The following is a 27,247-nucleotide window of genomic DNA, read 5'->3' on the forward strand; positions in this document are numbered from 1 at the left end:
GTTTCTGTCTAGCTTTATTCAAATAGTTGTACTGTAGCTTTTTGAGCTACGATAGTTGTAGCTTTTTTTGAGCTTATTGCATCTTTTCTTACCACCTTACTCTGTATCACATGGTCACACAGAAAGGATAAAATGTTTCATCACAGGACTGTGTGAGGTATCAGCATGTTTCTCACTTTGCTGCTGCCACTTGCAAGCCTGACATTACCAGCAAGCTGACATTAGGAAAGCCAAAGAGATGATCATTTCTTTCTGCTCCCCACAAAATGTCTGATGCACAACTCACTGGAATTGCTGGAAATATGAGGGGCTTTGGCTCAGACTCAAACTGACCAGTGAGAAATAATGTTGAAAATGTATTAGGAACTGAGATGGTACAAAAGGACTAATCTGAGTCACCTTTCCTTAGCAGAAGACTCAGAGCGATTTGAACTGGCTACCTTCTGTTGTGAATTAAGCTCAAAGCCCCAAAGGCTACTCGATTCCAGTCATCTATCTTTGCATCCTCCTCCAAACTCAATCCAGAGGGAAATGTGACTAATCTTATTCAGTTGCTATACTGAACTAGTGCCATCGATTAAAAAAGCTTGGGGCACAGGGAAAATGAATAATCTGGGTCAGTTTTCCTCTGCAAGTCCTTTGCACAAGTTGGCCAAGAAAAAAAAAAAAAACAGCTAAGGAGACAGGAAGAGGAAGCACTGATAAGAAAGAAAGCTCACCCAATAAAGTGCATGCACTTTACAGGAAAGAAATAGAAGCAGATCAGTGATGTTTTGTCAAGATGGGATGAGATTGATAGAGGAGGTGGTACTTCTATTTGCCGGAAAAAAGATCATGTACTACACTCTCTTCCCATTTTTCCATGTTTGTGCAGAGCTGAGAGGCTAAGCATTGAAACGCAAGTTGCAAAAACATTTCTGGGTATAGAAGTTAGCTTCTTGGCTCCCTCTCTCCCCAGTGCTCTGGCTATGGCATGGCTAGCACAGGAGAACAGCCCATTGCTGATCCGAGCCGTGACCTAGAAGGTGAGTCATAAAATGGGAGTTGCCACTGTAACAGCTGCTCAAGCGATGACATTAGTAGGTACTCTCAGCAAAAGCACTTTTGGGTAGGCTTCAAAATAAATAACCACTGCTGCTGGTTATCGTATTATTACTTTGAACAGGGTTACCAAGGACTGTGTGCTACAGAAAAGGTTAATCTACAGATAACCCCCCATCAAGATTATGAACATAATATAGCAAAAGTGCCTGTGTGATTTTGTAGCAATCTTTACATTTTCCCTTCCCCCTATTACAGAAGTGGAGGGCTTTCATTATTAATATCAGTTGTCTCACTTGACTTTGCCGGAGGTTTCCTGTGAGGATAGGAAAGGACTGGAGTTTGTTTGTGGTGAAAATGAAGATTTTCTGTTTTAAAAGAGCTATTCCATAAGCAGTGACCTTTGTTAAGCCTGGTCACCTTGCTCTGTGTCCTGCCATCTTCTGTGTTTGTCACCTGACACACCAGCCCCACCCTGCACAGCCCCCTGGGTCAGTTAGGAAAATGCTGACAGAGGGGCTCATTGCAGTTTTCAGGAGCTGAATTCTGACCCCGCTGTTGACAATGAGGGGCATGAAGTGATCAGACCACCCACCTTTATCTCAATGCCAGTTTTCATGACATTTAGTATGTGACTTCAGGGCCTTGGTCATTGATGGAGAGGCCACAGCTCCACAGTTACTAGAAGGTAGCATGACCACAGCTTCCCAAGTATCATTCCCATAGGTCAGATTGGACAGGTTGTCTCTGCTAGCAAACTGCTTTTGGAAGACAAGTTCACTGAGGCCTAATGCATGGCACCACAGCTAATAAATGCTGAAGAGGAGGGTTAGCAGAAAAAAAAGCCCCAAAATCAAAACCCACACACCAAGACCATTAAAGTGTGGCACTGCAGTGGAATTCCTTCTGTTGTCAGGGTGACACTTACAGTGTCACTGGGGTGTACATATCTAGCACACTGCACAGCTCAGCCAGGAGACTAGGCAGAAAGTTTGGGGAATATAGGTAGATTGGGGATTGGCCCAGGGGAAATGAGGTGCTGCTGAGATGTGTGCAGAAAATGGGTGAGGGAGGAGAAAGAGAGAGGGTAAGGAGAGAGAAGCAGCAGATGCAGAGGTCTAAGGAAGCAGAGGGTGACAGAGGAAAATACTGTCCCTGCACGGATGTCTGCTCTAGGGGTACCACTGGCTCAAAGATTATGGGATACAAATGGTGAAGGATCAGTGCCATGACCAGATCCATGTGTTGAGTCACCAAATGTGAAGCGGCTGTCCCATGGAGGAAGCGCTCAGCATCCCCAGGCAGCCCGGCTGACAGCTGACCCTAAAAGCGGCCACAGCACCCATTACCCGAGCACAGCCTGAAGGGTTTCATCCCCACTCAAGCCCCCGCCCTTGCTAAGGGTCAGGCTCCTCCCGGGGGCCAGCTTCACAACGCGGATCCGACTGGCGGGCAGGGCCCCGGGAGCCCGAAGGCAGCAGCTGGGCACGGCCGCTCTCCGCGGGGAATGGGGAAGGCTTCCCCGGGCAGGACCCGCACCCGCCGCTGGGGCCATCTTGGCAGCCCGGGGACGGGCAGCGCCTGGCGGCGTCAGACGGGAAGCCCGGGCTCCAAGAGGAGCCAGCCTCGGCTGCCCCCGCTCCCCCCCGCGGTCGATGCGAAGCGGGGATGTCCAACCTCGGGATGTCCCCCCGCCCCCCGCCGCTCCTGCGGCTTCGGTTTTATAATTGACCCCTTGGGACTCCCAAGGCGTCATGTCGTAACAGCGCCCTGTCGAGCCAGCAGTCGTGTATGCCTGCGGATCACCTCGAGATCCTCCCGTGGGAGAAAGGGTGACATACAAACTCCGATCCATTATCGTGGTGCGTGGTGGTGATAGTCCAGTGTATTTTCGGCCATTGAAGACACCAAGTAACTCGATAGGCGATCCCTCGATAGGCTGTGGAAACTGGAGGCACCGAGCCAAATGTGCCCCGGGTGAGGTCGGTGGGAACGCTGGTCCCCATTGTCCCTTCACGAGTGGGTCCGGCACCTCCAGGAAGAGCCGCGGCTGCCCACCGGGGCTGCTCCCCGCGCCTGGGCAGGGGGTGGTGGGTCGCTCCAGCCACATCACTTTTCTCCGTTGGGTGGACAGGGAGCGAGAGATGGACAGCAGAGGTTTCGGGGAAAGGAGTAAATCGCCTCGGGATTACACCACGCCAGCGAATACAACACGCCTTTTCCCGCAGACGGGTTCCCCATCAGGGGACTCGGGGGAAAAAAATATCCCTAATACTTTTACCTTTGGAAAATTGAAGGGTCTGTGTGTGTGTCTGTGTGTTAGTGCTGTCGCTGCCAAGCCCAGAATTTTGTTTTCTCTCCCAGCATGCGTTGATGACATCACGAAGTGCCCCTTCTTTGTGTGTCAGTGATGTCACCAAATGCAGTGTGGGGGACAATGGAATCCTGAACTCCGGGCGAGGGCGAGTGGGAAGCGGCTGCTCCTGCTGCTGGTTCAGGGCTGAGCCGGGGGAGGGAAGGGAGGACACAGCTGCTGCTTTAGGGCTGAAACAGGTGAGAGACGGGAAAGCTGCCGGGAATTCCTTTTGCCTGGATTGGTGGGGGCGAGTGGGCTTTGGGCTAGGCTCTTCTCCTTTTTTTTTTTCTTTCTTTCTTTTTTTTTTTTTTTTTTTTTTTCCCTCCTTATCGCTTTCAAACTGAGACAGGTGAGAAGTTGCTGCTGCTGCCGGAGGGACAAAGCAGGTGAGGCAGGGGAGAAGCTTCGGGGTTGAAACAGTTGTGAGAATAGGAGGAAAGCAAGCAGCCCCCGCGCCGAGCCTAATGCCCCCCGCTAAGCCTTAAAAAAGCAGCCCTGGGAGCTGCCCCTCTCCCAGCCACCTGCTTCCCCCGCGGCCCCGCGGGGCTCTCGCACGGAAGCAGCAGCGGAGCCGGGGAGGGTGCCTGTCCCTTTCGCCCCTCGACACCCCTGCAGGTTACTTTTCACAGGGTCTCCATTAAAAACTCACATCCCCCTCAGTGTGCCCCTTTCTTCCCTCCCCGGGGGGGAAAGCGGGGGAGGCCGCGGCTGCCGGGATCCCCCTCCATCCCCGGAGCGGGGGCTCCGCCGCCCGCCCCCGCCGGCCCCCGCTCCGCTCCGGGTGGCGCCCCGGCCCCGCCGCCCCCCAGCCCCGCTCGGCGGTGGGGGAGGCAGCCAGGGAAGCCATTGCCTGTTTAATAGTTGCTGTTGCAGCACTTCCGCTTCTCTCCCAGCGAGAGAGACACGAGTGGCCAGGCCCAGCCGCACCGAGGAGGAGCAGCCAGACACAAAGGGAGAGGTAGGGGGACGGGGCACCCCCCGCCGCCCTTCCCGGGGGCAGGGGCGAGGGGCAGGGCCGGCCGCGGCCCGGAGATGGGGCGGCAGCCGGCGGGGCAGGGGGGTCGCGCCCGGGGCTGTCAGGTACCGCTGTCCCCCCGGCCCTGCGGGCCCGCGGCCGGGGCAGCTCGGCCGGGCCCCCTCCGGCTCTCCCCGCGGGGGCAGGGGAGCTCCCCGGGGGCCCGTGGCCCTGGGAGGGAGGTGGCCGTGTGCCGCCCCCCCCGGGCCCGCGGCCGCCTCTCTCGCCCTCCCCCGAACTCTCCCGGGGTGCCCTGCCAGCCCCCCCATCCCTCCCGACGGCTTCTGGCCCCTCTCGGGTGCGGACCTGCCCTCGGTAGCCCGCCGTGCTCGCCCTCCTCCCCTGTGTCCCCGGGGTGCCCGCATGGACCCGTGCTGCCTCTCCCCGGCCCCCGCTGCCCCCCTCCCTGACAGCGGCCTCCCCGGGCCCTCCACTCTCGCCCCTCGTAGGCCCTGGCCCTCCTTCCGTCCCCGAAGCAGACCGTCTGCTCCCTTCCCCTCGGCTGGCATATGCCCCTCGGTGCAGTGGGCCTCCGTGGGTCCCACCAATGCACCCCACTCCCTACTTAGCCCTTCCCCTTGGTTTGCTCCCTTCCTGCCCCCCCTTCCCTCGCGGCTTCCAACACCCGATCCCACAGACGGGGGTTATCCGGCAGGCAGGGGTTTCCCCACCACAGGTCACACAGATGCCAGGGTCTTCCCTGTGTTGCTAGTGATGCCCCACTTCCATTTTAGAGCTGGCGTCGGTCATCCCCCCAGCCCCATCCCTTCCTGCCTCCCCCACGTGCCTCCCGGGAACCCAAGGGACCGGAGCTGTTCCATTTTTATCTCCTACACCCCTAGGCTCGATAGTGGTGGGTGGTGATGGCTCCTCTTGTGTGTGCAGTTTGGGGGAGATTAGAAAGAATTGCTTTGAGCTTCCCTGATCCTCGCAGTCGTCCTCGTTCCAGTGTCCTCTCGTTTCACACTTGCTTTCTGAGAGGAAGCTTTAAAAGTCCCTTTCCCCCTGCCCCTCGGTGTTACTAGTGCAGGGGAAGCTACTGCTCCTCCTGCTACGGCGTTAGGGCCTAGAGAGGAGAGGGAGACACGAGGATCCTTTAAAAGGAGCATGACCCAAACACAGAGCGAGATTGTCAGCAGCCTTTCTCTGTGTGTGTTTGTGTTCACTGTTTGTTCCCCACGCCCCATGGTGTCTCCTCTCCAGGTTGGGGTGTGTGGTGGGGGGGTCGCTATGTCGGATGACGATTCGAGGGCCAGCACCAGCTCCTCCTCATCTTCATCCTCCAACCAACAGACAGAGAAAGAGACAAGCACGCCTAAGAAGAAGGAAAGCAAAGTCAGCATGAGTAAAAACTCTAAGCTGCTATCTACCAGTGCCAAGAGGTGAGGCTGCAGTCAGTTTTCTCACCGATTAGTTGCATCTTCCCATCTTCCTCATTTTATTTTGCCCCATTCCCCCACTGCTCCCTTGCTGCTCCCATTCCTCGTCTCTAGCCCTTGTGATCAGCCTTTCCTCACGAAGCTGCTATTGTCTCACTGCTTTCAGTGTCTTCCTGCAGCAAGTGTCTGTCCAGCTTCACTGCTCTCTGGTCCTTCTTCCTGCTTATCCCAAATATTTTCCTGGCTTTTCTTCTTCTGGGCTGTTATTCTGACCCTCAATTATTTCCGCTGTCTATTCCTTTTTCCTTACAAGCATTTGTTATGGGAATGGTGTAGGATTGACATTTAGACCTTATTTTTTTCTCTACTACTGGAAGCTATATGGTCCTGAGTAAGGCATTGCATTTCAACATCAGTTTCCCCCTCTTGTGGGTTGAAGTCTAGAGTGTCTTTTTTGCTTTCCAGGACTGATTTGGAGATTAATTAATGTTTGTGAAGTTTTGTGTTTGCTTGCATTGGGGGAGTGCACTCCAGTGCAAGTGGTGTAATACAGCCCCAGATCTTTACCAACAAATATATTACTGCTATTTTTGTCTGCTCATCACTTATATTGAAATTTCTATGTATGGTTGGATGCTGACTAGAATAAATAATCCACAGCAGATCCACTTGCGGACATTCTGCTCTAAAATAGTCTTTTCTCACAGCACAGAGTAGGTTGTGGCTTTTTTGAGAATGAAATTTTTATTCCAGGATAATATGTAGGGAGAAACACCTGCATAGAATAGTAATTCCAGAACAGCTATGTCAGTCAGTTTTCTTCATTTGCACAGACTCTTGGACCTACTCATTTTTTAGAAAAAATATTAATTGTTACTCTTCTTTATTTATTCTGTGTGTCACCTGAATTCAGTGCCATCCTGCTCCAGGGTGCTAAGCTGACAAATGGAAGTTTTCAAGCAAACTTGCAGTACTTCAGTAGGAATAATAAACCATCTCACTGAACAGCTTTGCCAAACAGCAGAGACTTTGTATCAGTAGGTGTCAAAAGTGACCGGGGTTTTATGCAAATGCCCTGTCGTAGCAACTAAGTTCTCTGTGGCTTTGTAGAATTTAGGCAGTTTGGTTATTCCAGATCTCCACTCAGCAGGTTTCCACAGTTAACTGACAGATAGTGGCAAGCAGTGTTTACATGTTGTGCCCTTCACTCTTTTAAGGAGAAGATTTTAAACTGCCTCCTGTGGAAAGGCTGTGGTTCTTGTGTATGACAAGTGGAAGAAAGGCAGGAGATGCTGGCTGAGTTTAAAGGAGAAGGGAGGCAAACTGAATGCTGGGTGGGGAAATCTGGAAGGGAAGCCTGAGTGACAGTAATGGGACTCCAGGGAAGAGGATGATAGCTGGTTGGGCGTTTTGTGGCAAATGCAGCGTAAGCCCAGAATAGTCTGGGCCGGGAGGACAGGGTGTTGGCTGAGCATGGTGCAGAGAGGGAATGTCTGGAGTCCTAGGGAGGGGACATGGGGGTGTTGTGTGGCTCTTGAGGGTGAGGAGAAGGGAGAATTGACAGTGCTAGGAATGTGCAGGAGCCTCAGAAATAGATATTCACCTTCCTTAAAGCGTCCTTGAGAATGGCGCAGTTATTGACTCCCTCAGGGTTGTTTTGTTGGTGTTTTTTTTTTTTTCCTCAGGATGGTGATGAGAAGCTGGGGGAGAGAGGAAGGGAGCCAATTTGGCAATGACTGTTTCTCTCAATCCCGTAAGACAAAATTCCTTTTCAGACTGCAGTTTCCTCTGGGTGTATCACATTTGCAGAGGTTTCCCCTCATTTACAGGCTGGTTGGCAGAGCAAAATGGACAGTCTTTTTCACTGTGTGTTTGGCATCTTTATGGGAGCATAGAGCAGTGCACCTGTCTGGGTTCAGTGCGCCATGCCTGTCTGCCTTTCTGCCTATCTCTGTAACAGGGCAGGGTGCCTGTCCTGCTTAGGGGGTTTGGACTGGTGGGAGGCTGCAGCTGAGAGTGCCTCCCTCTTATGTACTGTGGCAAGCTGACGGTGACAGTATGTCTGTAAGGCAAATGTGTTAACTGCTATCCCACACAGTGACTTACCTTTGTTCCTTCTTGCTTTATTGCCACAGGATTCAGAAGGAATTGGCTGACATCACCTTAGATCCACCTCCCAACTGCAGGTTGGTGTTGATTCCTTACCTGAGGAGGGTGGGGGAAAGTGAGGGGCTGAAGTGTGCCTGTGTGTTGTAACTGCCCTCGGAGGCTCTGGATGGAGCAGAGGAACAGCTGTTTAGTGGCGAATAGCACTTTTGTGAATGCTTGTGTGACTTTAAATAGTTTCCAGGTGGGGGGACCTCCAGAGATGGTATGTGTTTTGACCAGTTTTCTGTTTGTTTTGGGGGTTGCTTTGTTTTTTTAACAATTGCCTTTCAATATGTTATACTGTTTTGTTTGTGTTCATTTCAGAAACTGGTCTGTAAAGAAGAGTGTGAAAACTTTCTCCTTGTTTGTTTTTGGTTTTGGTTTATAAATCTAATGCCTGACTGCACTAATCTTATATAAATAAGAGTCCTGCCAAGGAAGCAGAGAATAGTAAAATGCTATGAGGTTTTTGTCTCAGAGTTCTGTTGTGAGCAGCAGCTCACAGTGGAAGAGAAGTGGGAATGTGTCACTCAGTGGGTGCCCTACTGGAATACACAGCTGATGAAACAGAAAGCAGGGATATTCTGTTGCCCTTTATAGAGCAACTTAGTTTTAAGTATGTTTCAGAAACTTGTACTTTTTTTCAAAAACATCTAGCAGGTTAATTTGTTTCATTTCATGGTGTCCCTGAGCCTCTTTGCATTTGAAGAGGAGACGGTAGTAGAGTAGTATCTTTAGTTTTACTTGCTCACCTAAGAGGAAAGAGGCTTTCAGCCTGGTCTCTGTTGTTGCCAAAGCATAACTGTGTTCCCATCTTCTTCTGTAGCTGAGGTTTGATGCCTTTTGATGTTGGTAATAGCAGAAATCAGAGAAAATTATGTTTCTAAATAACTATTTAAATTGGTCTTTTTAGTATTGAGTTTCTACCCACAAATGTACATGAACCTTTTTATTGAAGCTTTTTGTGGGGAGGCATTAGCATAAGACTTAGCCTGACAGGTCCAGAGCCACCCTATCAGTACCAGTCCCAAGGATCATAATTAATTAAAGGAGGGATTGAATGTGGTGTGTGACATCTAGTCATATAGATAGATAGATAGATTTTTGTGCTGTTGGGAAGATAACCAATAAGGTCTGAAATCTTTGGCTGTGACAATGTTGTTTTAGGGAAAGTAATGACTTATCTTTGTCATTACTTTAATGACTTAAAGTACAAAATTTCCGGTTCTTGGGTTGGAGATTGCCTGTCCCGTCTGCATCCCAACTCTGTTAGGATGAAGTTCACATGCTTTTCCCTCCTTCTTCCACCTTAACCTGATTTTCATGGGAAAGAAACACAGAAGCACATCTTAAACACTGTTATTTGCTCTCTAGATAACTGAGTCTGCATGGTCAGGGTGCTGGGACTTCAGTCTGAACTTTGCAAATCTATCCAAAAGTTGTGATAGTATATGTATGTATGTCATAGAGTATGTTAGATTGCATGTTTCTTCTGAAGATTTGTGTAAATAATATAAGTACCCTAATTTGTCTTTGTTTCAGTTGGATTCATTGACAGGTAAAGATGAATGAGCAGACTACTTGTCAGAATAGAGTATCTTTTTGGTTTTTCTTTTTTAATTATATAGACCCTTCAGGATAATGCATTTCAAGGCCTATATAGTAAGTTTGTGTTATTTCAGCCTTTACAAATATTTCTAATGGTAAAAATTGGTTTCTAGTACAAGCAGGGATGATTAATTTTTGTCCATAGTGGAGTTACAAGTATTCTGCATTCCTTTTGACTTTCAAATGAGTGACAGTGAAGGCTGGCAACTCTTGCAAGTAGTGCATGAAACTGGTGTAGTTGTTACTGCCTTTTGATATGTTGATAGGTTGGAAAACGTGAGTGGAGGGGTTTGTTGTGTGTGTGTGTGACCAAAGGAGTTTTGGTATTGCTCATCTTGGGGTGAAATCATCCTGCTTCTGTAAAGACAGTGCTGGGAGCGAAGGAGAGCAGCTCTGCTTGTGGCTAACAAGGCTCCAGTTGTGCAGTCAGGCACTGGGAGTTTGCCTCTGTAGCAGCTGGTTTGTAAAAGGTAGGAAAGTGCCGATTGTCACAACAGTGAGATGAATTTCACCTATAGCAGTTACGGGGAAAGTTCAGCTCTTGTGAAAAAAGAAATAGAAATAGTCAATTTATGACTGTGAGGAGATTAAGTGAGAGACTCTGGTTGCTGTGTGATGTTCAAGGTTGCCAAAATATGTTCTTCAGTTAACAGTGTCACTGTTTTCCTTTATATTTTTCCTTTCACATGAACATTACTGACATGCTGTGAAGGAGGTATTAAATACATAGTTTGAGAATTTAGTTTCAATTTCCTGCCTTTATGACTTTGCTTATTCTAACCTTTCCTCTGTCCTCCTGCCCCTCATATCTCTGCTGCCTTTGTGCCTCTACAGACTTTTTTCAGGTGTCACTGGAGGAGAGGCCAGTCCTCTCCTTTTAGGCATCTTGCTCTCTCCTGCAAGTTAAATCTTAAAACTTACATATTCAGGGAGTTATATATGATGCCACGTACCACCTGTTGTGCTGTCAATTTTAGGGGTTGCCAAAGCCTCAAGTCACATTTGAAAATATTTGTCCAAAACTGTATCCTATGTTATGTTGGAAACATCATAATTTTTTTTTTTTTCTGGACATCTGCTCTTACACCCCTCATCACCATGTTTGTATTTTTCCCCGTTCTGTGCCTGGTGTTTGATAGAAGTTCATGGCTGGCTGTGCTTTAATTTTTGGCCTTGTTGCAAATTACTGATCTTTTTTCAGTCTTATTGCAATAATAGGAGTTCAAGATATTTAACATATCCCAGAGCAGCTCTGTATATTGAAAGACAAAGGTTCAGATTGTGAATAATTTTTAGTAAGAACTGGTTTACCACATCTTATGCGAGGAGGTGTTTTTCTTCTTATGAAATACAACATACAAGATGCAATTACAAATGGTGACAACTGTTTGACATTTTAAACAAAATAGCTTAAAAAAAAATGTTTTGTTTTTATTTTTGTAGCTTTCAGTGACTGTATTTTCATGTGTGTAAATACAGTTGTCTGTTTAAAAAACACAAAGAAAAAACCCAAACCCCAAGCACACTCAACACCCTGTGATTGAGCAGCTGTGTGGTTTTTACACATATGTGGGTAATATGAGAGGAAGTTTATCCCAGAACTTCCTCTCTCCTCAGTACTTTCCTTGCTTTTGCTTTTTTCCATAGCTTGCTTGCATCCCCCTGAAGCTTACCTGGGCTTGTTTCTCATTGACTGCTTCATTTCTCAAAGTCCTTTTGCCCCTTCTGTCTCCTTCTTTAGGCTGTGATTTTGATTTTCACAGGCTAGTACAGTTACTTGTGCAAAGGTGCAGAGTATGTGCATGGAAACACAATGTCTGTTTGGCCTGCATTCAAAAAATAGATTTTTGGACTTGAGGACGTGTTCTAAAACAGATATATTTAATACATGTCACAAATCTATGGGTTCCTGGTGGGAGCAATGCTGTCCTCATAAGTGTCCTGGTGTAATGTATGTTTGGCAGATACTTCTGGGTGGATTTCAGTCCCCTTCATCGCTTCCATTAGGCCAGGGCTCTGGAGGTCTTTAATTTCTGCAAGATGATTTGACTCCTGATACTAACACTGAGTTATGAAAGTTAAATGTGGCTTTCAAGTTGAAAAGGTGGTTAGTGGTTAATATGAATTGGAGAATGGCTGTTTGGACCTAGAGTGTTTTAAATCTTTTAAGAGTGTATCTGGTAATCTCTTCTCTTACTTTGTATTATACCAGGAAGTTTAACTCTTGTTTTAGAGCTCAAAGAAGGTAACTACAGACTTCTAAGTTTTGGTCTTTTTTATATGTTGGCGACAGAGGAAGTGTCATGCCTTTGCTTTGGGTCTGCAGATGTCAAAATATGGTTCCATCTTGCTATGTAGGCAGTCCTGACTTTGTTTGCTTGTGAGTATTGTGCAAAAGCTTTCCCTCTGTCTCCGTGATGAAGTCCCCAAAAATTTAAGAGAAGGTAATTAAAGCTTCAAGTAATCTTTATTCTCTTTGTCATTTATTCAACCTCTGTATCTAAGCATCTCCTGATGGTAAATCTGCATATTGGTGTGAGGTTATGGAATAAATGGTTTTCCCCATTTTTAGGTATGGGCAGCTACAGCACATGAAAAACAAGTGACTTGTCCAAGGTCACACAGCAAGTCTCTGGCAAAGTGGAGAAATGAATGTAAATCTCCTTTGCTTCAAGCTAACTTGCAGCTGAGCTGTTCTGCTGGAACTGTGTGCATCAGTTGCATTATGAGTAGGGCTTTGAATTTGTGCGTTATTGGGTGTCTGGTATTGACTGTATGTAAGCATGGTAATTTAATGTTATTTTTCTCATCTGTATAGAGGGACCAAAATGGATATTCACCAGAGTTAATGATTTTTAATCTGTCTTTCCCAAACTGAAACAAGTTTGTCTCCACATGGCTCATTTAAGTCCATATATGCAAGACCAGCTGTTATTTTTACAAAAATAATTTTCAAACCTTTGCTGAAGGAGGCATTTGCCTGCAAGGATCACCATTGCTTCAGAGTAAAATGGTATCACAAACTCATTATTTAAATAATAATAAAATGCAGTTGTGTTTCTTGGCACCTTCAGCCCAGTTTTTGTAAATTCACAGAATAAGGACCAGATCTCCTTGAGAGTCTCGTGAAAGTTAACTGTCAGCACTTAATAAATATCTGTCTCACTAAAGATGGTGGGGAGAAGTGCTCTCCATTATAACATATGGAATATTAATAGTTTTCAAAACTTTGCAATGTGGAATTAAGATTTCTTGGCTTGAGAGAAGTATGCATAAAATGTGTGGCTCAAAGGCAGTCTTGAACTCAACAGTTTCATATTATAATTAATATATTTCATCTACATACCATGCAAGTCTGGCATTTGTCTTGCTTACATTTGTTTTTTATGGTGCTTGTAATTTTTTGCAAATGTATTTTTTTCAATACTTTCAACTCCAATAATGCTTTAAGTGCTTTTGCTTTTAAATCTAGTGTATTATCTAAGGATGGGTTGTCACTGTTAAACTCTAATGTCAGTGGTGGTTTTGTTATTTTCATGTGTGAAATAGCCCTATCTGAACATAGCCATATTTTAGCATAAACTTTCTGGTCTTATATTTTCTAAGTAACAAGCTTAATTTAATAACTACTTTTTAGCTAAATATGCATAGTCAAATTATTAGATCAGGAATGACACAGATCCCAGCTTTTGCATCCTTGTAGAACTAAAAAATTAATATCACCTTTAATGAAGGTGAAATTATCAGCTTACAAAAGTGGGTTTAGAACTTCTTTCCCCCCCCACCTTGTGTTGTGTTGAAAATGTGTTTTCCATGAGAAGTTTCCAGACGTAGGATAGGAAGGACCTTCGTAATTAGTGCTGTGTGTAGTTGAAAAATATCTTTTGTCATATAAACTACCAGTGGTTCAGCATTCCCTCCTCGCTTTGTTTGGCACATGATCCCCAGAGAAATAACTCTTCCTTTTGAAATGGTGTATTAACTAATTTAGAGATCCTCTGCAGCTGTGTATCGTCTGGCTTGCAAACCATAAAAATAATACATTTCTACACTGGGTGAATTTGAAGTATGTGGAGGTAGCAGTTCCTGCAGGCAAAGTCCTCTGCCCGATGTACTCGGACAAAGGCTGCAGAGGAGCAGTTTCTTTGCTGAGGATCGATTAGTTAATATTACAGGAATTAACTTTTCTGAAGCTACTTCTTCTTTTATTTTAACTGTCAGAAATGGTTTGATGGCCATGCTGTTCGGATGCTGTGGCAAGAGCTGGCTGATGCTGCAGTAGATTTTGTTTGGCACATCCTGGCTCGGTAATTCCCAAATGAACTGCATTCTGTGCTCTTGCATGCCAAACATGGAAACGTTGAATCTTGACAGCGGCTGTGAAATTGTATCATGGCTAAGAACAGAGGATTGAAATCCCTTCTCTGCACACTCCCTTGTATACCATTTAATTTTATGATTTGACTTTCAGCTTTGCTGCCCTTGGAGGGCACTGTGCAACTGTGTTTAGGATGTTGAGTGTATGTTTTATCTGACAAATTCTAATATTTCCTCTTGGTTATGCAGTCTTTTTTGGTTTTTCAGTTGTATTCCAGCACTGCTTGTCTAGATTTTTGTATTGGATATGTGTATAGCAGCAGGTTACATGCTCAGTTTTGTTTTAAGAGATATACATTATATATATATGGTACTTGATAGACATAAATGGGAAACACTGTATGTGCGCTATTTATACTTTAGGGGTTGAATCTATCTTGCCTTTTATATGAAGACAAAATTACCCGTGGATAATTGGCTGATCTAGGGGATCGAGGAGGATGGGTTTGTGTTTGAGGATTTCAACAAGACCAGGTTGCTAGTGACTGAGAGCCATGGGGTTTCTGAAGAGTGAGTTGGTTTTGAGAGCCGGTAGCATTACATCTGGTAGATGTTCACTTTGGTCCCTCTGTTGAAAGGAGTTGTGCTGGGGATGGAAATGGAGCTCAGCTGCACTAGTACATCAGTGGATTATCGATGAGTTTGTGTGTAGTGAAACTCCTGCAGTCTTCTGTAATTGTACATGACAGACCAGACTTCCATACATCACCTTTTGAGAAGCATTTAATGTACTAAACAAAAAGGGTACCATTTTATGTGAGTGGGTTAAGAGATTACTGCGCACCTGTGCAGACTCACACATCATGTTCAAAGTTAAGGACTATACTTTCTCCACAAAACAAAGTGCTTCAAACTAAGTTAAATTAATGATGCAATTTAATCATTTTAAGTAGAATCTTGCCAAGCTGTACATTTATTTGAATGAAATAAATTTATACTTATTTTTCCCTCTGAGGCTTAACAGCTGAGGTCTAAATACTCACTTCATTATATTACAAAACGAAGGAGAGAACATGTATTTTCAAGTACTATAAATAAACTACAACTGTCAAAATAAGCACTGTACACTCAGGAATTCAGAGGGGTTTTCTTGTTTCTCTTGCCAGTTTGCAAATTTCAGCAACATGCAATTAAAATTCCAAGGCATTTGGGGAAAGTGTAATGGTTGCAACTATGCATTTAATACATATTTTCTGTGTGCGAGGGGCTAATTGACAGTACAAATAGAAGATGTTGCACAGTTATATGCTGAACTTCAGTATCCAATATGCAGTGCTCTTTATTAACCTGGACTCTGGGGGAGAAAAGGAGAGTGGGGCATGCAGACCGTAGCTCAGGGCAGATGTGGTGTTTGAATCTCCCCACTCCCTCCAGTCTCTTCCATGATTTCACAACTGGAAATATAGGTCAGGTAAGATGAAATTGAGCTGTTTTGAGAACTGGGTCCAGGCCAAGTTTTGGCAGTTCATTTGTTTAAGAGAAAATACAAAGTAATTGGATTAAGGAGGCTGTACGATTAATGATGTAGAGTCCTGTTAGATTTCTTTGCTTCTGTGTTTCTGTGAATCAGTACAGAATTTAGGTCTCAATTCCTCCAGGAGCTTCAACTTTTAGAGTCAAAAATGAGTGTGAACCAAATCAGATCAGCATGTTAGTAGATGTGTTTTGTACTTTGTATAAGTGTAAATGACTGTTTAAAAGATTGCTCATCTCTCCCTCTGGAGCTGCTGAACTTGCTGGAAACACAGAGAATCTTGAACCAGTATGGATAATTGTAAAGGCAAAGTGGGGAGGAGCTTCCTGGAGCAGGTGGATTGCTAATATTTAATGCTTTTTCTGCTGTGGGTATCTGAGCAATACATTTTGGCCAGTGTGATAATTCCAGTGTCTCCCTAGGAGAAATCGGGAGAGGGGTCTTGGAGTCTTTTCATGCCTGTGATCATACAGAGAGTTGCACACAGGAGTGGAATTATCCCCAAGCATTAAAAATTAATTCTGAAATCTAAAGTGTCTTTTCACAATAGGTGAATTGATGAAAAAAAAATACTTCTGGTATGGTCTAAGGACTTTGTCAAATTTTTTGAGACAGTGATTGTTCTACAAGGAAAACTGCTAGGGTAACTGTCTCGAAGGTTTTAGATGCAGTTTGAATGTCTTCACTGGCATTTTAAGGTGCTAATTTAGGTGATGACTGTTATGGATTCTCATATATTTGCAGTTTTCAAGCGGACAACGTCTAGAAAGTTTCAGTGTGTTATTTTGTATTCAGAACAAGTGTAGCTGCTCTGAGAAGTGACCTATAAATGGTGGGAAAAGTGCAATTTATTTGATTAAAGTAGTGTTTAGCTGCTGCAGATGGTTTTGAAAAATTGCTAAAATGTATACAGTTGTAATCATACAATTTTAAAGTAATGATATCAGTACTGTAGTATACCACAGAAGGCCATTTTATCAGAGGTTTCTGATCAATCAGATTGTTGTAATACTGTATTCATGCATTATTTTCTATATGTCTTAGTAACTTTTTAAAGGAGGTAAATTAGGTGATGCATGCAAGCCTTTATAACTGGTATTGTCCTTGTCTTCCTTATAAGTTATTTATCAACAAGAATTGTCCAGCTTTCTTTTTGATAGGGTAATTCTTAATTTGAGATTCTCATCATATTTTGTAGTGCTTTAACTTCTGGTGAAAGTATTTATGCCTCCTTACACCGTGGGAGAGAGAAAAGACTGAAGGCTTTAAATAGCTATGCTAAATCTCAAAATATCATGAATCTCACTGAGTTCTCCATTGCATTGAAGTTGTGGTGATGCTTTCCTTCCTACTTTAAAATGGATTTCAACAGCACTCTTGTAACCTAGGAAATCAGGCAAGATGTACAGCAGTGACAGGAGTGACCTAGGAGAATGTTTTGAATGTAACTAGTGCCAGGCCTTCAGCTACCCTGCTGCTTGTCTTTCAGCTGCATTCCACGGCTGAAATCTCTAGTGAAATCTTGGTGTTTTCTTTAGAATAGCATCTTTCCAATTTTTCCATCCCCTCACTCCTCTTGTGAGGTTAATCAAATTGAAGGCATTGGTAAAACTGAGAGATGAATGAGTTGCAGGTAAGGAACAGGAAAGGACATAAAACCACTCAAGGCAGCAAGATTGTACAGGGCCTTAACAAAGACTGTAAGGGACAGCGGAGAGAGATGGCCCATCAAGATGACTGAGACAATTTTGCATTAGTTACTGGAACAGTTGCAGCAGAGGTGGGAGTAGAGGCAGACTGATGCTTTTTCTGCTCCAGCAATTTAGCTCCACTTTCTGCTCCTTGCACTGTAAGGAGCAGAAGACACAGGGCATCCCCCTCTTGATGAATGGGGAGGACTATCCATAGGCCACCCTCTTCTTGGGCATGGGCAGATTTTTTGAAACAGTAGAGCATACAAGCTGTAATAATAATTTTTGCTGTGGTGATTGTTTTCCACCCTGACCTGGGAGATAGAATGTTCATTTAGTAATAAAGTGAATACATTTATGTGATCTTATAGTAGGTACAACATGCTATACTTTGAAGAATATATGTGACAAGTGCCCCGCTGTATCTTTGCAGATGTTCTTGAACTGCTACTTGAGTTGCATGTGACTCTTGAGCCAAGGATTGTCCTCCTAGAAGCACATCAGTAAGATGTGAGAAGTGGGGAAAGAAAACTGGGGAAGTGATAGAAAGAAAGGAACAGAAGAGAATGGCAGGAAGAGAAATGGAGAGAGAAACAAGTAACTCTGTCAATCTCAATCAAGTAGACTAGTATTAAAGATACAAAGTTGCAAATTTTTTTCATTGAAGGCCCTGTGAATATCCCAAAGGGGCACATCTTGCTCTCGTGGCAACTGGAAGAAAAGCTGTTATTCAGTGAATTCCATACTATTGGAAACACATATTCACTGAAACTCTTAAGAGGTCACTTTAGAGCATATTAGGTTCTTCTACCCAGTAGGCAGTGAGGTTCTGGAAGCTGTTCTGCCAGAGGTTGTGGAGGCAGATACTATCAGCAAGTTCAAAGGTGGGCTGAATGAATTCAGAGCAAGAGGTCCATAAACACATACAAAGACAAAAGTCAGGCATGTATCCTTTAGCACCCCTAATCCAGTGGCTATGGATTCTGAGGGAGTACAAAGGGAATGATTGACCACAGGCAGTGTCCACAGTCACCTGTTCTGAGGAGTGTGCTCTTACCACTGCCAGGCATAGGGTGCTGAGTTAAATGACCTCAAATGGTCCTTTTACATTCTATGTGGAATACCCACAAAATTGCCTCCTTTCCCCACCCCATTGCCCCTCATTCCAGTCCACTAACTACAGGCTCTTTTCTGTTTCCTTGTTCCAATTGACATGGCTTTTAGCCACAAAAAATGTTCAATTTCTGCCCTTCTTGCCTCTCTTCTTTTTATGCTTTGCCATTTAAAGCAGGCTCTTGTTTCCTGTCACTCAGCCACTTATTGCTTTTGTGAATGATTAACCTTCATACATTTGTGTTCCTGAATTTAGACTGTAAACTTTTCAGAGTAAAGGACTTCTTTAATTTTCATTGGTGTTGGCAAAGTGGTATGTAAATTTCCATATATGTTTAAATGTTCCTTAATAATAAAGTAGTTTTAATCTTGAGGCTTGTAGGTGTCACCCTATCCTCCCTTCCCCAAAAAAATTCTGCTTATGTTGCAAAATTGCTTTTTCTTTTTCGTTATCTGATAGAGGTAAATAAGCGAGTTGTTTTATTCAGCAGCTATTGTATTATCTTGAATATGTGATTTGGTTATTTTCCGGTTTTATGCACATCAGGGTTATCACAGCTGTTACTTTGTGATACTACTACATTGTAACAGGATAATGTATTTTGAGATATATTAGTGTTGGGGCTTTTTTCTCCCTGGATAGTGGCAGAGAAATAATGAAGTTGTCCAACAGCTAATCTCTTTCTTTGGTGTCTTTATGCTCCTACTTCACCTTCCACCTCAATATCTAGGAGGACTGAAACTAGTTGTTAGGGAAATATGAGTTAAAATGCATGGCTATTACATGTGTTGAGACATTCCAATTTCAAGTACTTAGTATTCAGTGTGTGTATTCTTAATGACTATAAATACTATGTTACAAATGAGGTTTTGTAATGTATCAGGTATGTCTTATACAATGTTTTTCCCACAGAAAATTCAAGTTTTCTAACCCCATAAACTGTGCAGTCTGTACTTTCTGCATTGCATTTCAAGGATTTTGCCTAGTATTTCATAGAAGGGTCTTATTTATGAGGAGATATAAAGTCCATACAAATAGTTTAGTGTTGAGATGGTTCAGATGCACATTTCACTGCATGCTAAGTAGCACAGAACTAGCCATTTAGGACATATTTATTAAGTAGTACTGGATTTTGTCAGAAAAGACTGAAAAGTAGGGATTGGGTAGCAGAGACTTTGTGTGGTAACACAGTTTTCAAGGGGGATACAACAAGTTGGCAGGGTCCAGCTGTGAGTGGTAGCAGCAGAGTGAAGAAGGGCTGTGGGTAAGTGGGGTTGTGCCCTGACCTCTCTCATGGCTGGCTGAACAGCTGGGTGAGGATTTTTAGTGATTCACAGCTTGACTTAAAAGAGATAAGGGTGGAGTGCTGATTTGGGTTTGGATCTGGAAAGGGGAGCTATCTTTTACCTACTGAAGTCTGTTCTGTTTGCAATAGTCTTTATTGATTCAGAACAAATGAGGAAAAAATGCGGAGCTGGAGTTGATGGCTAAACTATGACATACTAGGGGAGAGTGAAAATATGGGGTGGGATTAGATGTAACCCTTAAAATTAGGGAACAAGAGAGAAAAAAATTCATTTTGCCAGATCCCTTTCCAGTAGTAAATCTTACAGTCTTTTGCAGAGATTCCCAGCAATCTCTGCACTTCTCTTCTAGGTTTTCCTTTCCTTGGTAGTAATCCAGTGTGTCCCAAATCACCAGTGGGGTGTAAGTTCTGGAAGAAAGAGCTAGAGTGCCTGTTCTGGCCCATGGAGCTGGACCTCTTTCTGAAAACCATCTCAGGCTTGTAAAGAACAGTGCTAGTGTTTCTTGCCTCCTTATCCTCTGAGCTGAGCATGTTCAGGTCCCTTCTCTTTCCTGGTGGCTACACTGATCCTTCACCAGTAAGCCACTACATCTGTCAAAGTCTTCAGCCCATGCCTACAGGGAACTGAAGAGGCAAGTTTGTCCTGTTGACAGAAAGAAAATGTTTATTAGGAGTTAAAAAATAAGCAGACATAACCATTCTTGTTTTGTGAATCTACTTGCAAATGAAGTAGAAGTGGTCTATTTAATGTGTATAAAGGGTCTTTTTGGGTTTTTTTTTTGGGGGGGGGTTGGGGTTTTTTAAATTACTAAAGTATATGGGTCATGAATCAGAGTAGCTTGATGAAAGGGAAAGAGGAAAATGTTTTTAAAGTACTTAAATAGGCAAATGGGCTAATCCTGAGCACAAGGTAACAGAAATTGAAATTTGTCATCTTCTTTATGAAGTACTGTTTGCTCATTGGGAAAGTGTATTTTATTACCTTGAAAGGTTTCTAGTCAAGAGGATACATCTAAACTTCATTTGGGAGTTATGAGGACATTTGGCTGTGCAAAAGATGAGCCTGTGTGAGCATTTACACAGCAGACAGCTGTATGTCAGGTGAATGAATGATTCTTTGGTCAGTATTTTTACTAAACTTCCTCTCATGTACACATTGAATGACATACCTGAAAAGTCATTTAGTTGCTGTTTTAGCAAATGGTTTCTTTTCAGAGGAGAATCTCATTTTTTAGGTATTAAAATAATGGAACGATGATGTTTGCTTAGATTGGTTTTCCTGAAAGATAATGTGTCATATCCTAATGACACACACTAAGTCCTGTGCTAAATTTCAGTCCTTGCTGGAGATAGTGAATGAACTATGTCCAGAAGAAAGTGGTTTTGCATGTCCCTGCTTATATTACTGCAGTTCAAGGTCACCAAAACAGTTGTGTACAGTTTAATGTACAATATGTATTATTTACCCTTTTTTTTTCTTTAAAGTGCCAGACTGTTTACTGAACTATGTGAGTACTCCACTGTTTTATACATAGGCAATGGTTTTCTTTTTACCAGAGGGTAAGCATTTTTTTCTTCCTTTTTTATTTATTTATTAATTATCCTGAGACAACCAGATGGAAGAATGCATTTCACCTTTGGCTTCTGAAGGAAAGATCTCTATTTTTGTTTAGTGTGCTACACAGGGTTATTTTCTAGTAAGGGTTGTATAATATGATTATGAAGTTATCCTCTCTTCCAGAGGGTCATATATATGATCTTTGGTCAGTACGGTGAAACTCACATTTTTGACCTTTGAGTCTCTTTGGACTCATTACTTGCTGCATGTAATGGTCCTTCTAAAATTGCCTAATTCTTCCAAAGAGATCATTTGTCCTTATTCCGTTACTGCCATTTGATGCTGCCTCTACACACTGCCAAAAGTCCATGGTATATTACATTTTTATTGTTATGTAAAACAGCTGTAAAACAAACTGTGGCTGTGTAAGTGTATTTGAAATCTTTGCTATTGGCTACTTCGTTTTTTCACTTTATGTCTCTAACTTTTACACACACAGTTTTGCCACCACAGGGAGCTAATGAAAAGCAAACATGTAGACAGTTAAAAAAAAAAAAGGTTATGCTATGCACAGATTCACATTGCTTCCTTACTCATATTTATTGTTCTGTTTCTCAGTGTAAGAAAAGATAGGAAGGACATGCTGTGCTAGGGTGTTTTTTTGGGGGGAGGATTAGGGGTTTTGTCTTCTCTTTCCGTTGCTTTGGCTGTTAAAGTCCTCTGATTTTAAGAAACTCCAGCTGTAGACCTAGTGACCATACAGCAAACAAAGAAAGGAAGAAGATAAATGTATGTGCAATAAGACATTGAACTGGATAAGGGGAGGTCTGTTTAACTCCTTTTTTTTAATACTTGCATGCCTGTGGGCAGGGAGGCCCATGTGCATCCTTAACACATTCACAGGATTATGAAAGGTGACTTCTCTTATGTGTTCAGGTTTCTCTTTACGAATAGTACTGAAGGAAAACAAGGGCTTAAATTATCCTATATTTTTGATTCTTTCTGTATGTCTTTGAGTATGTATTGGAACATTATGTCTCATAGGAGTAAAGTTATGAAGTGGATACATTTAAGGGTTTGACTTTCCACAAAAGCTGTTTCCAGTAAGAGTACTCATTGAGATGAGTCTCTTGATCATTCTTTGCCCTAGTGGGAAAAGTGTGTGGAACCAACAGTCACTGAGCAGCCTCTCTCACCATTTCTCATCCATGCTGGTCACAGCTGCTAAGACTTTTTAATAGGTAGACTTTTTCTTAGTTTAAGCTGTTTTTCTGCTTTAATTGGAGCTTGCACAGCTTAGATCTTGCTTTCCAGTCTTTTCAGAATTATACCTGAACTCAGTCAACACTGAACCAGAGCTGCCTTTCCTCTGTAACCTGTGCTGGGGAGACATGCCTAGTTGGTGGGGGTCTGTTCTATGTGGATTAAAGGAACAGAACCAAAAAGATTAAAAGATACACAGGAGGGGACTATGTACTTGGATTTTGCCAGCAGTAAAAAGTAAATCCCTTACAGTAAGGAAGACTCTAAATGGTGCCTCTTAATGTGTGTTTTGCAGTAGTGAATTGTTCAAGAAGACTGAACCACTACCAGACTTCAATTTTGAAATAAATGGAGTAGGTTTTAGCTTGATTTTTATTTTTCCCCCATTTCATTTTTCAAATTATGAGGTAATTCATAGTAATTTGCACGTTTTCAAACTGTTAGATACTATCTGTCCAACAGCTCTAGGGGAACAGTGTTGCATCAGATCTGCTTTTTGTCAGCAGTGTGTTTAGAGCATGTATGTGTGTGCAAACACACGTTTTACATTCACTTACCAGAGTGTAGTTGAAGTTCTGAGAAAGTAGAAACTTAATTTTTTTCTTTACTCTTTCCCTCTCAAATGTGCAGAAGTAGCTGTGTGGAAAAGAATTATTGTAAGATCAAGTTCACTTTTCTTCAGCATTTAATTTGACTTGTAGAATTCGACAGAAAAACTGTTTTCATAAACTGCAAACATTGCATCACCCAGGAGAAGCACACTTAGGAAAGTCTCTTAAGGGCATGCAAAAGAGACTCCATGGATAACACTGACTTACCCATTAATCCCAGTGGCATAAAGGGTAAACGTCTTCTCATGACTGAGAGGGGATCAGTGGTGCCATAATGTATATTCTTGTCATTATTTTGTATCAAAAATGATAATGCAATTCTAGATCTGCTGCAATGGAATACCATATAGGAATGCATGTGTTCACCTGTCACTGAACTGAGTGAGTACAGCTAGGGAGGGTATGGGTTTTGTGTACTCAAATTCTCTCCATGGAAGAGTGTCTGTATGATCAGGGCTAGATATAACAGTACCATTAGCACACAAGCTTGTTGAAAGATGTATGACATTTTTAGAAAATTCAATCTGAATGTCATTGCACACAATCAGGACACCTCATTTTGTATTTCACCCACCTGGGTTTCCTTTTGTATTCAATCCTGTCATCAAGTAAGAACTAATTGTGGTCTTGTGCCCTTGGCTTATCATAGCAGACCAGTGGATTTCTTCCAGACTTTTTAGTGTTTTGACTTGGAACAATGAACTTCTTAACTTATATGAGAACACATTATTTATTTATAATCTGTTTCACTGTTGAAGATACACCTTTAAAAAAAACCTGATCCAAATTATATGTATTGCCAACAAGAGTTTCTCTGCTCCAGAAATTTGTTTTTAAGTCCTCAAATCTGGGCAATATAGTTAATGCCTTTTCATGTGTAGCAAATGTATACTAATGAGTCTGGTGTAAAGATAAAGGATCCATCCCATCATCCTGCAGAATGAAGCATTGAAATATAAATGTATTTTTCCTCAACTACAGTGTTGTTTCCACTAAAGTAAGATGAGTAAAGTTGAAACTAGGTACAGTAAGAAGCAGTGCAGGCTGGTAGTGGATCTGAGAGTAGCAACCTTTGTATTTGGGGATCAGTCCTATAACTGAAGTAATATAAAAGCTCTGTTGTCTCTCTGAATTGTCCTTTCCTGTCCTGCAATGACTAAATCAAGCAAAGTTTCTGCTGATATTGTAACACCAATGTCAACAGTCTGCAGTCTGGTGGGTTCCCTCTAAAATCTACTTCCACTTGCTTTTACAAATTTAATGCCTCTACATGGACATCTCTATTTTACAAAATGTTTTGATTGAAGTCATGCTTTTTTTTGATGCAGCTTACACCCAGATAATGGTAGTAACACACAAATACAGATGTACACCCTTCCTGCAAGTGTCCAGAAATGTCATTGCAAAACTATGGCATCAATCATCTTTTTAAGCCATTCATCCATGGCCCTGATGATGGCACCTGAAAACTTGCTTATGCTCACAAAGGAAGCTAGAACTGTTGACTGTAATTGCTTCTACAAGGAAGTTTAAAATAGCATGCTGAATATTTATGGTATCAGGGATTTGTGTGACATGACATATAAAGTTCTCTTCTTTTGCTGTTTCAATTGTCCCTCTTCCTCACTAGCACCTCCAGCCATTCATGCTGTATTTCATTTGGTTAGTTTGTGGTTTGTTAGGGTGTTTTTTTTTTTTGTTTGATTTGGGTTTTTTCCAAATGTAGGCATACCAGCATTAAATAGTGAAGCATTTTTAAATTATTTTATATTTGCTTTCTCATTTTCTGTCATAAGCCTTGTGCCTAAAGTTCATAGGTCTGAATTTCTTTACTTTCTTTATTTGTTCATATTTCTCTGATTCTCCTAGTAGGCAGGTAAGTTTACTCTGTCTGGAAGACCACAATCAGGATGAAATACTTCAGTCATTTAATTGTTAACTTCATATTGCACCGAATTCTAGTGTAAGAGAAAATAAATCAGAAACATCTGTTTTCTTTTTCTCATAGCAGAAGAACAAAGAGAGGTATTCTATTGAAGTTAAAGATGGCAAATAGAAGAGCAATAAAAGGAAGGTATTATATGTGTACTTTACACATAAAATTAGTCTCTGGAACTTACTGTCATAGGAAATTATTGAAGCCAAGTACATAACAGAATTTGAAATAGAATTGGGCAGGCATGTGGCTACCATCAATGTTCAAAGTCAGTGTTATTAATTATGGTGCTTTGGGAGCAATATTAAACTTGTGCTCCTAGGCTTAAGCAAGACAACTTGGGATGTTGTACCAGAGGAGCATGGTGGATGGGTTTTTTTTTTTTGGGGGATTTGTTTGTTTCTTCCAATTAAACTAGCCTATAGACTAAAATCTACTTGAATTCTGAGCATCACATTGAAATCTTTGTCCAATCCCAGCTTGCACATATACAAGTGTTTTTCTCCTTACTTCCATGTATGCATGTGCACACCTGTCTTGTATCTCTTTGGGACTGAAAGTCCTCCTCCTATACTGACTTTGTCCCTTTTCATGTTCCTTTTCCACATCCCCTTCCATGTCAGGTCATCCCAGAATTACTTTTATGCATCATGTCTGATGAGGTTGCAAGGGGATGTCCACAGAAATGACCTACAAAGTGAGCAATAGAATCCATAGACTTATAACTGATTAATACCTACACAGAGCAAAAGCCACAGCGTTGATTAAACTTGAGTGCGCTGTAACGAGTGAAATCACTATATTTCAGTAAAGGAAGTGATGATGGTAGCAAGCTCTTTACCATGTCTTGCCTTTTTAATAAGTGGCACTTCAGGTTATGGAATTAATTCCACAGAGTGGAAAAATATCAGGAGCGAAGAAAGAAATGTGTTAAAAGGCTAGGCTATTATAGTTGACATTTATGCCTGCAAATCTCAGCAGGACTTTAAACTGCACAGTTTCTACATGTTGGGGCCAGGGAGGAGAAATATCTCGATACACTAAAGCTGGTTGGTTTTTTTTTTAATAAACCCCCAAAAAAACCCCAAATCTAAAACCACAAACCAGAAAAAGCCAAAGCAAACCCATATCTGTAGATGCAGTGAGAAAAGAAAAAGGTAGTTGAGCAAAAGCTAATAGAAACAGTAATTAGAAGTACCTAGGCTTTAGTCAAAATATTCTTGGCCTCCAAATTCTCATATTGGGATTGTAGGAAAGGTAATTTGAATAAATCATGTGACTTTAAACAAAAGAACCTTAAAATGTCTCCTGTAGAGGAGTTCAGCTTTCTGCAGAGCTCTGTGCTTTCCTTATAAGGTTGTGCTCTTCTGTAATTATGTAAAAACTACTGTCAGTTTAATGACAGAAGCAAAATTTGTTGCTTGTTTTGAAGATGCTCAGCATCAGCACTGATTGATAACTTTTGCTCTTTACTCTTCCATTAAAAAATACAGTGTTTCGTCTTTTCATGGGATGCAGATGCAACAAGGATGCTTTCAAAAGTGTTCTTTGCTGACAGTGGGAATGAGGAATGCCATAATTACTGACTGGCCTAAGTGCTGAAGCAATCCCCCAGTCCAAGTGCTCTGCAGTGATCTGGCTTTTGCAGTTGCTGCTGGGTTTGTTGGGGGGGGTTTTGCTGGGTTCCCAAGAGATTTCTCTGCCCTGCATTGCATATTAATTAGTTCCGTTGAACTTGATGGAGTTTTTGTCATTGACTTCAGCTGGCCTAGGCTGATATAGGAGTACTGGCTTTTAGAAAGAGATTTAATAACTGTATGCTTACAGGATAGATCTTTAACAATGAGTGGTTTGCTGCAAACTTTGAAGTAAGGAAAGAAACTTACTCTTTACTGTCCCTGTGCTCACTAGGGGCATTATCACCTATGGTGATAAGTCTTCCCATTTTAAAAAAAGGGTCATGTGGATGAGAAAAAGGCTTAATTCAAATACATAAAAAGTAATGGCTCATCTGTCGGCTTCTGTGGAATGCTGACCACTTTATCTAAAAGAGCTATTATATGTTGGAGAAGTAGGTGGATTTTGGAGAGGACATAAGGAATTTATTTAAAAAGGAACTGGAGGACTTCTCATGTGAAGACACAGGGATTGTTTCCTTTAAAAAAGCCCCAAAAAATCAAACCAACAAACATAGCATTTGCAGAATCACAGAATATGCTGAGTTGGATGGGACCCACAGGGATCATCAAGTGCAGCTCCTGGTCTTGTGAAGCACCATCCCTAAAAGTCACATCATGTGGCCAAGAGTATTGTCCAAACACTTCTTGAACTCTGTCAGGCTTGGTGCCGTGACCCCTTCCCTAGGGAGCC

The 27,247-nt window shown here is 42.6% G+C and overlaps 1 protein-coding gene across 4 annotated transcripts in view; it reads left to right on the plus strand.

The window, feature by feature from the left end:
* Positions 1–3,414: 3,414 nt before the first annotated feature.
* UBE2E1 (ubiquitin conjugating enzyme E2 E1) overlaps positions 3,415–27,247 on the plus strand; it is a 45,059-nt gene continuing 21,226 nt past the window's right edge. Inside the window, exons 1-5 of one of the 4 annotated variants that reach the window (XM_085051084.1) lie at positions 3,415–3,594; positions 3,747–3,783; positions 4,291–4,355; positions 5,616–5,794; positions 7,927–7,977. In XM_085051084.1, coding sequence (XP_084907210.1) covers positions 3,415–3,594; positions 3,747–3,783; positions 4,291–4,355; positions 5,616–5,794; positions 7,927–7,977 — 512 coding nt within the window. The remainder of the gene's footprint in view (positions 3,595–3,746; positions 3,784–4,290; positions 4,356–5,615; positions 5,795–7,926; positions 7,978–27,247) is intronic. The other 3 variants (XM_085051085.1, XM_085051086.1, XM_085051087.1) reach the window with 3 other exon arrangements.

This window comes from Lichenostomus cassidix, chromosome 2 (assembly GCF_008360975.1).
Source record: "Lichenostomus cassidix isolate B80296 chromosome 2, HeHo_3.0, whole genome shotgun sequence".
NCBI classification, from domain to species: domain Eukaryota; kingdom Metazoa; phylum Chordata; class Aves; order Passeriformes; family Meliphagidae; genus Lichenostomus; species Lichenostomus cassidix.